The following is a 10,023-nucleotide window of genomic DNA, read 5'->3' on the forward strand; positions in this document are numbered from 1 at the left end:
GATTAACTCATTACTAACTTAATTACCTGTGTTGAAACCCAGGAATATGATTCATATGCATATTACTTACAAATACATTATCTCCTGCCACAGGTGGTGAAAGTGGCCGGGAGCAACATCTCCCACAAGCTCCGCCTCTCCAGCGTCAAGCGGTCAGACGAGGGCATGTACGAGTGCCGCGTCATCGACTTCAGCGGCAGCGTGGCACAGCACCACCACATCCGGGCCTACCTCCAGGTGGAAGCCGAGAGAAGGCTGGGCCACGGGTCAGCAGACTCCCAGCCCAAGGAGCCCCGACAGAAGGGACAGGGGAGCCAGGTGCACCCCCACCAAACAGAGGGCCGGGAACTGAAGAGGCGATCGGCCGATGACAGCACCACGGACTGCACTGAGAGCTGTGTGCTCTAGAGTCTGGTTCAGATAGGAAGAACAGGAGTGCATGTTCCCAGTTATCTTAAGAAGGATGATTATTTATACACCTGGAGAGGCCTGGACAAAAACTGCGTAATTTATATGTTCATTTATGAATCGATTTGTTTAGTTGTTTGTTTATCTGAGATTTGTTTATGCTTGTTTGAATTCGGATTGTCACAGACCACCAGAGGGCATGATCGTGTTGTCTTGGTTCTTAATGTAATGATATTTCTCATCACCTTCGTTAAATGCTTTGTCCATGATTTCTGACTCTGGGGTTGTGATGGTTGAAGATGAGGGTGTCGTTGGGTGGAAAGGATGCAGGGAAGGCCTGTATCTCAATAGTCTGAAGTAGCTTCTTTCCTTTGTATCCATTCCTTAATAAACACTGATCTGAAATGAATGGAAAGGACACAGCAATATGTACTGAACAAAAATATAAACGCAACATGCAACAATGTCAAAGATTTTATTGAGTTACAGTTCCAAGAAGGAAATCAGTCATTTGAAATAAATTAATTATGCCTTAATCTATGGATTTCACATGACTGGTCAGGGGCACAGCCATGGGTGGGCCTAGGAGGGCATAGGCCCACCCACTTGGGAGCCAGGTCCACCCACTGGTGATTCAGGCCCAGCCAATTAGAATTCGTTTTTCCCCACAAAAGGGCTTTATTACAGACAGAAATACTCCTGAGTACCCCCCTCCTCAGACGATCCCGCAGGTGAAGAAGCCAGATGTGGAGGTCCTGGGATGGCATGTTTACACGTGGGCTGCGGTTTTGAGGCCAGTTGGATGTACTGCTAAATTCTCTAAAACGATGTTGGAGGCGGCTTATGGTAGAGAAATTAACATTCAATTCTCTGGCAACAGCTCTGTTGGACATTCCTGCAGTGACCAAGCCAATTGCACGCAAAAACTTGAGACATCTGTGGCATTGTGTTGTGTGACAAAACTACACATTCTAGAGTGGCCTTTTATTGTCCCCAGCACAAGGTGCACCTGTGTAATGATCATGCTGTTTAATCAGCTTCTTGATATACCACACCTGTCAGGTGGATGGATTCCTGCTCTTGGCAAAGGAGAAATGCCCTCTAACAGTGATTGAAACAAATTTGTGCACAACATTTGAGAGAAATAAGCTTTATGTGCATATGAAATATTTCTGGCCTTTTTTATTTCAGCTCATGAGAAATGGGACCAAAACTTTACATGTTATGTTTACATTTTTGTTCAGTATAGTAGGAACCAATCCAGGTATTTCTATATCTGAAGTTATGAAGTAAAGGAGACAATTAGAGGAAGTGATTCAGGAGTATTTAGACCCCATGGTTCATCAAAAGAGAGGTTTTGCTGTCTGTGACATACACTTTGAAATGCCTTGTTTCTTAATGGTCTTTAATGGCAACATATTCCAAAAAAAGCTGCAGTACTTACATGTAAACCACATTTTAATTTATCAAGCTCTGTGAAAGGACTTTGGAGGTTGTTCTTCGGTTTGTACTGACATTTTGCTTTGATGTTTTGTAAAAAAATATATATATATATACTCTACCGTTCAAAAGTTTGGGGTCACTTAGAAATGTCCTTGTTTTCGAAAGAAAAGCTATTTTGTTGTCCATTAAAATAACATCAAATTGATCAGAAATACAGTGAAGATATTGTTAATGTTGTAAATGGCTATTGTAGATAGAAACGGCTGATTTTTTATGGAATATCTACGTAGGCATACAGAGGCCCATTATCAGCAACCAGTGTTCCAATGGCACGTTGTGTTTGCTAATCTAAGTTTATCATTTTAAAATCCTAATTTATCATTAGAAAACCCTTTTGAGATTATGTTAGCACAGCTGAAAACTGTTATGCTGATTAAAGAAGCAATACAACTGGCCTTCTTGAGACTAGTTGAGTATCTGTAGCATCAGCAATTGTGGATTCGATTACATGATCAAAATGACCAGAAACAAATAACTTTCTTCTGAAACTCATCAGTCTATTCTTGTTCTGAGAAATGAAGGCTATTCCATGCGAGAAATTGCTAAGAAACTGAAGATCTCATACAACGCTGTGTACTACTCCCTTCACAGAACAGCGCAGAGTGTGAGGCCCCGGTGCACAACTGAGCAAGAGGACAAATACATTAGAGTGTCTAGTTTGAGAAACAGACGCCTCATAGGTCCTCATCTGGCTTCATTAAATAGTACCCATAAAACACCAGTATCAACGTCAACAGTGAAGAGGTGACTCCGGGATGCTGACCTTCTAGGCAGAGTTGCAAAGAAAAAGCCATATCTCAGACTGGCCAATAAAAATAAAAGATTAAGAAAGAACACAGACACTGGACAGAGGAAGATTGGGAAAAAGTGTTATGGACAGACGAATCGAAGTTTGGTGGAGGCAATGTGATGGTCTGGGGGTGCTTTGGTGGTGGTAAAGTGGGAGATTTGTACAGGGTAAAAGGGATCTTGAAGAAGGAAGGTGTCACTAAGCCGTCGTGGATGTGGTGGAGGAGTCAAGCGCAGGAAACAGAGGTTTAGTCCAACAAGACTTTTAATAGTCTCAATAACACGAGAACAAAACCCCGACCTCGAAAACACGAAGTGGCGAGGGAAAATTACGCACACGCGTAAAACACTAAACATGAAAAAATGACACGGAAAAACAAACACGTATCATAGACACAGTGGCAACAGAATAACAACACACAAATACCCTAGATCACAACACGGAACTTATAAGACACGTAATCAACTCCCAAACAGACACAGGTGTGACAGACAGACAAAAGCAATCAAACACAGAAACATAGAGCGGTGGCAGCTAGTACTCCGGGGATGGCGAACGCCGAAGCCTGCCCGAACCAGGAGGAGGAGCAGCCTCAGCCGAAACCGTGACAGTACCCCCCCCTTGACTCCAGGGGGGGGTACTCGGGGACGGCCAGGAGGACGCGGACCCGGGCGCGTGGGATGCCCATGGTGAAACTCAGTCAGGAGGGATGGATCGAGTATGTCCCTCCTGGGCACCCAGCACCGTTCCTCCGGACCGTACCCCTCCCACTCCACGAGATACTGGAGACCACTCCTCCGGCGCCTCGAGTCCAAGATGGTCCGGACCCTGTACGCCGGGACCCCCTCGATGTCCAAAGGGGGCGGAGGGGTCTCTCCTATCTCATCTTCTTGGAGTGGGCCAGCTACCACCGGCCTGAGAAGAGACACATGGAACGAGGGGTTAATATTTTTATACTCAATTGGCAGTTGTAACCTGTAACACACCTCGTTCAATCTTCTCAGGACTTTGAAGGGCCCCACAAACTGCCGACCCAGCTTCCGGCAGCACAGGCGGAGGGGCAGGTTTCGAGTCGAGAGCCAGACTCGATCTCCCGGTGCGTACACCGGTCCCTCACTGCGGTGGCGATCGGCGCTCGCCTTTTGTTGACGGATGGCACGCTGCAGATGGACATGGGCAGCGTCCCACGTCTCTTCCGAGCGCCGAATCCACTCGTCCACCGCAGGGGCCTCGATCTGGCTCTCGTGCCACGGTGCCAGGACCGGCTGATAACCTAAAACACACTGGAAAGGTGTTAAGTTGGTGGAGGAGTGGCGGAGAGAGTTCTGGGCCATCTCTGCCCAGGGGATGAACCTCGACCACTCCTCCGGCCGGTCCCGGCAATAGGACCTCAAAAACCTACCCACATCCTGGTTGACACGTTCCACCTGCCCATTACTCTCTGGGTGGTACCCCGAGGTAAGGCTTACCGAGACCCCCAACCGTTCCATGAACGCTCCCCAAACTCTGGAAGTGAACTGGGGACCTCGGTCAGACACAATATCCTCGGGGACCCCATAGTGCCGGAACACATGGGTAAATAGGGCCTCAGCGGTTTGTAGGGCAGTAGGTAGACCCGGCATGGGAAGGAGACGACAGGCCTTGGAAAACCGATCCACAACGACCAATATGGTGGTATTCCCCTGGGAGGGGGGTAGGTCTGTTACGAAATCCACCGATAGGTGGGACCATGGTCGTTGTGGAACGGGCAGGGGATGTAGCTTACCCCTGGGCAAATGTCTAGGCGCCTTACACTGGGCACACACCGAGCAGGAGGAGACATAAACCCTCACATCCCTAGCTAACGTTGGCCACCAGTATTTCATGCTAAGACAGTGCACGGTCTGGCCAATACCTGGATGTCTAGAGGAGGGTGATGTATGAGCCCAATAAATAAGACGATCACGGACCTCGAGCGGAACGTACGTCCGCCCCACAGGACACTCGGGGGGAGTAGGGTCGGTACGCAGTGCCCGCTCGAATTCCGTATCGACCTCCCATACTACCGGAGCCACCAAACAAGAATCCGGCAATATGGAAGTAGGCTCGTTGGACCTCTCCTCCGTGTCATACCGCCGGGACAGGGCGTCTGCCTTACCATTCTGGGACCCTGGGATGTATGTGATCTTAAAAACAAACCGGGTCAGGAACATATTCCACCTAGCCTGACGAGGGTTCAATCTCCTAGCTGCCCGGATGTACTCCAGGTTACGGTGATCAGTCAGAATGAGGAAAGGGTGTTGAGCCCCCTCAAGCCAATGCCTCAACACCTTTAGGGCTTGGACTACGGCTAACAGCTCCCTGTCCCCAACATCATAGTTGCGCTCCGCCGAGCTGAGCTTCTTCAAGTAGAAAGCACAGGGGCGGAGTTTAGGTGGCGCGCCGGACCGTTGTGACAGGACTGCCCCAATACCGGTCTCGGACGCGTCTACCTCAACCTGGAATGGTAAAGAGGGATCCGGATGCACCAGCACCGGAGCCGAGGTGAACAGGTTCTTAAGTTTGACAAATGCCCTGTCCGCCTCAGCCGACCACTGCAAACGAACCAGACCCCCCTTTAGCAGGGACGTAATGGGAGCTGCAACCTGTCCAAAACCCCGAATAAACCTCCGGTAGTAATTAGCAAAACCCAAGAACTGCTGCACCTCTTTTACAGTGGTTGGAGTTTGCCAATTACGCACGGCCGATACCCAGTCTACCTCTATCTCCACACCAGACGCGGACAACCGATAACCCAAAAAGGAGACGGACTCCTGGAAGAACAGGCATTTCTCTGCCTTGACATACAAGTCATGCTCCAACAGTCTTCTCAATACTCGGCGCACCTGGGCTACATGCTCGGCTCGAGTAGCAGAGTACACTAGGATGTCGTCGATGTAAACTACTACCCCCTGCCCATGCATGTCCCGGAAAATCTCGTCAACAAAGGATTGGAAGACTGACGGAGCATTCATTAACCCGTATGGCATGACGAGATACTCGTAATGACCCGAGGTGGTGCTAAATGCTGTCTTCCATTCATCCCCCTCCCTAATGCGCACCAGATTGTACGCGCTCCTGAGATCCAACTTTGTGAAGAACCGCGCTCGCGTAATGATTCCGTCATCGTCGCAATCAGTGGAAGTGGGTAGCTGTATTTAACTGTGATCTGATTGAGACTACGATAATCAATACACGGGCGCAATCCCCGTCCTTCTTCTTCACAAAGAAGAAACTCGAGGAGACTGGGGAAGTAGAGGACCGTATGTATCCCTGTGCCAAGGACTCGGCTATGTATGTCTCCATAGCCGCTGTCTCCTCTTGAGACAGGGGATACACATGACTCCGTGGAAGAGCCGCTCCTGTTTGGAGATTTATCGCACAGTCCCCCTGTCTATGAGGAGGTAGCCGTGTTGCCCTCGATTTGCTAAACACGAGTGCTAAATCCTCATACTCGGGGGAATGCGCAGTGCGGGCACTTGGTTCGGACTCTCTACCGAGGTCGCCCCTACGGAAACACCTAGACATCTCCCTACACACTGAGCAGACCACTCCATAAGAGCCCACTGTTGCCACGCTATGGTAGGATCATGGGTGCTTAACCAGGGAAGGCCCAACACCACGGGGTACGCAGGAGAGTCAATCAGATAAAACTGAATGATCTCCTCATGACCCCCTGCGTCGTCATCGTCAGTGGTGCTGTGACCTCCTGATCAGGCCCGACCCCAACGGCCGGCTGTCTAATGCGTGGACAGGAAATGGATTGTCTACCGGCCGAAGGGGGAATTCCTAACCTACTACAAAATGCCCGATCAATAAAGTTCCCAGCTGCGCCTGAATCTACTAGCGCCTTATGCTGGGAATGAGGTGCCACCTGTGGAAACCTCACAGGAATACTCATGTGACCAACAGAGAGCTCTGGGTGAGTGGGGCGCCTACTCACCTGAAATGACTCCCCAGTGCGTGGCCTGTTGTCACCTCTCCCAGGAGACCCTCCCCAGCACCTGGCCGCAGTGTGTCCTCCACGACCGCAGGTGGTGCAGGGGATGGCCCCCTCGGGTTCCCTCTCCTCCTCTCTCTAGCGCCAGCACCCCGAGCTCCATGGGAATCGGCTCGGGGTGCTGGAGGGTGGACTGGACGACCCCCACTCGGACGTTCGCGGGTAGCCAGCAGGGTATCCAGACGGATGGAAATGTCCACCAACTGGTCAAACGACAGGTTGGTGTCCCTGCAGGCCAGCTCCCGACGAACGTCCCCTCGTAGACTACACCGGTACTGGTCGATGAGGGCCCTCTCATTCCACCCCGCATCCGCCGCTAGTGTCCGGAACTCCAGTGCGAACTCCTGTGCGCTCCTCTTCCCCCTGTCGGAGGTGGAATAGACGCTCTCCCGCCGCTTTCCCTCAGGGGGATGATCGAAGACAGCCCTGAAGCGGCGGGAGAACTCCGCGTAGGTGATGGTTGCGGCGTCTATTCCCCTCCATTCGGCGTTGGCCCACTCCAACGCCTTGCCGGAGAGACAGGAGATGAGGGCGGAGACGCTCTCGTATCCCGAGGGCGCCGGGTGTGTGGTGGCAAGGTAAAGTTCTACCTGCAGGAGGAATCCCTGACACCCGGCTGCAGAACCGTCATATGCCCTCGGGAGTGAGAGCCGAATGCCACTGGGTTCCGGTGCTGAGAGAGGAGGACTGGCCGTTGGTGATGCGATGTTGTAAGGGTCCTTGGCCACCTCAGGGTTCACCAATCGGCGCAGAGTGTTGGACACCTCGTCCATGGCGGTCCCGAGTTGCCGGATCATGGCGTCCTGGAAGTTGATCCGGTCCAGCAGGGATTCGGGTGCCGCCGCTGTTCCTGCTGACTCCATGATGGTGTGTTGTTCTGTCACTAAGCCGTCGTGGATGTGGTGGAGGAGTCAAGCGCAGGAAACAGAGGTTTAGTCCAACAAGACTTTTAATAGTCTCAATAACACGAGAACAAAACCCCGACCTCGAAAACACGAAGTGGCGAGGGAAAATTACGCACACGCGTAAAACACTAAACATGAAAAAATGACACGGAAAAACAAACACGTATCATAGACACAGTGGCAACAGAATAACAACACACAAATACCCTAGATCACAACACGGAACTTATAAGACACGTAATCAACTCCCAAACAGACACAGGTGTGACAGACAGACAAAAGCAAACAAACACAGAAACATAGAGCGGTGGCAGCTAGTACTCCGGGGACGGTGAACGCCGAAGCCTGCCCGAACCAGGAGGAGGAGCAGCCTCGGCCGAAACCGTGACAGAAGGCTATCACTCCATTTTGCAATGCCATGCCCTGTGGACGGTGCTTGATTGGAGCCAATTCCCTCCTACAACAGGACAATGACTCAAAGCACAGCTCTAAACTATGCAATAACTATTTAGGGAAGAAGCAGTCAGCTGGTATTCTGTCTATAATGGAGTGGCCAGCACAGTCACCGGATCTCAACCCTATTGAGCTGTTGTGGGAGCAGCTTGACCGTATGGTACGTAAGAAGTGTCCATCAAGCCAATCCAACTTGTGGGAGGTGCTTCAGGAAGCATGGGGTGAAATCTCTTCAGATTACCTCAACAAATTGACAACTAGAATGCCAAAGGTCTGCAAGGCTGTAATTGCTGCAAATTGAGGATTCTTTGCTGAAAGCAAAGTTTGAAGGACACAATTATTATTTCTATAAAAATCATTATTTCTAACCTTGTCAATGACTACATTTCCTATGCAGGTTGCTATATTTCCTATTCAAACTCATTTCATGTATGTTTTCATGGAAAACAAGGACATTTCTAAGTGACCCCAAACTTTTGTACGGTAGTGTATATCTTGATCGAAATGGTGGAACTATCTAAACCACTTCTAGAATTTCCGACGAAAACCCAAACATACATGTATGCCTTCATCACATTTAATAAATTGTATATTGTCTCCACACTGTACACACACACTTTTCCTATCAGCACAACACAATGTATTAAGTGCTAATTAACCAAATGAATCATTGCACACTATGAGTCAGTTACCCGGCCCCAGATTATACCTAGTCCTGGAATAAAATGCACTGTCAATGAAAATTCTCCATTGAGAATGATTGTTAGTCCAGAACTACGCTTAATCTGTGTCTGGGAAACCTGCCCTTAGAGTATGTACTCTCAACTAGCGCAGGGTCTTTTTTTGTGCAATTATTTAATCAATGGAGTTAAAATGACAAGGTATGTTTTTCCTCTTCTTGACTGGGTTTCTTCTTCAATCAATCTAAGTGCGGCTGTTTGATAGCTATTCTGTTAAATACATTGATTTGATGGAGAAAAAAAAACGTTGGTCTTTGGAATTATTTTTTATTGTTCAGTTACAGGACTATGATACCTGCGTGATCTCATGTCAGAGAAAAATGTAATCACAAAAATCTAAACATTTCAACACGATAGTTGATTAAACAGTTGCAGTTCAATGGAGGTCATGGATGCTTCTGTTCTTTTACATCTACTTTGCTGTGATCAGGAATCCACCAGAAAATACTTTGTGAAGCATCTACAGTATCAATATACACTGAGTGTACAAAACATTAAGCATCTACAGTATCAATATTCACTGAGTGTACAAAACATTAAGCATCTACAGTATCAATATTCACTGAGTGTACAAAACATTAAGAACACCCCAGTCCAATCAAATCTACATGATTTTACGTCATTTTATCTGTGGCCAATGACCTTGAGCCTTCTTCGATGGGCACTTCTAATGTAAGTCTATGGCAGCACCCAAGGGGCATGAATTTTCAAGCTCTACCCGTAGATTTTGCGGTGACGTAGTGTCCCCATGAGTGACAAAACACTGAGCCAATCACGGTGCAACTAGATAACATTACCAACCCCTACGCTCCGTATTTTCCGCTGGCTGCTCCACCACCACAGAAAGCACTGAGCTAGGCTGAAACACCTGCATTTTGGAGCTGCCTTACTCAAGAAAGCAAAAAATAGACTATGTTTCTATGCGACTTTATTAACTCAATGATTTTTTTAAACATTGTTTGCAAACTGATATGTGACACGTATTACGAACCTCTGTCAGATGTTTATTTTTTTTGGTGACCAAGTTTTTATTAGTTTTTTAATGGGGGGGGGGGGTTACCGGTACAAAATTCATAACAATTCATATATTCAGTTTATATAACATGTACCCATGGGCTGCCACTAAAAAGAAAAACAAACGCAAGAAACACATCATATGATCACATAGGATTTTGTAATAGGTTGTTGGTTTTCTCAAGGGACTAC

At 48.4% G+C, this 10,023-nt stretch overlaps 1 protein-coding gene across 1 annotated transcript in view; it reads left to right on the plus strand.

Moving 5' to 3' along the window:
- LOC121576014 (V-set and transmembrane domain-containing protein 2-like protein) overlaps positions 1-901 on the plus strand; it is a 44,247-nt gene extending 43,346 nt beyond the window's left edge. Inside the window, exon 4 of the mRNA XM_041889313.2 lies at positions 94-901. Coding sequence (XP_041745247.1) covers positions 94-408 — 315 coding nt within the window. The 3' untranslated portion in view covers positions 409-901. The remainder of the gene's footprint in view (positions 1-93) is intronic.
- The last annotated feature ends 9,122 nt before the right edge of the window (positions 902-10,023 follow it).

The sequence above is a fragment of the Coregonus clupeaformis genome, chromosome 10 (assembly GCF_020615455.1).
Source record: "Coregonus clupeaformis isolate EN_2021a chromosome 10, ASM2061545v1, whole genome shotgun sequence".
In the NCBI taxonomy this organism is placed as follows: domain Eukaryota; kingdom Metazoa; phylum Chordata; class Actinopteri; order Salmoniformes; family Salmonidae; genus Coregonus; species Coregonus clupeaformis.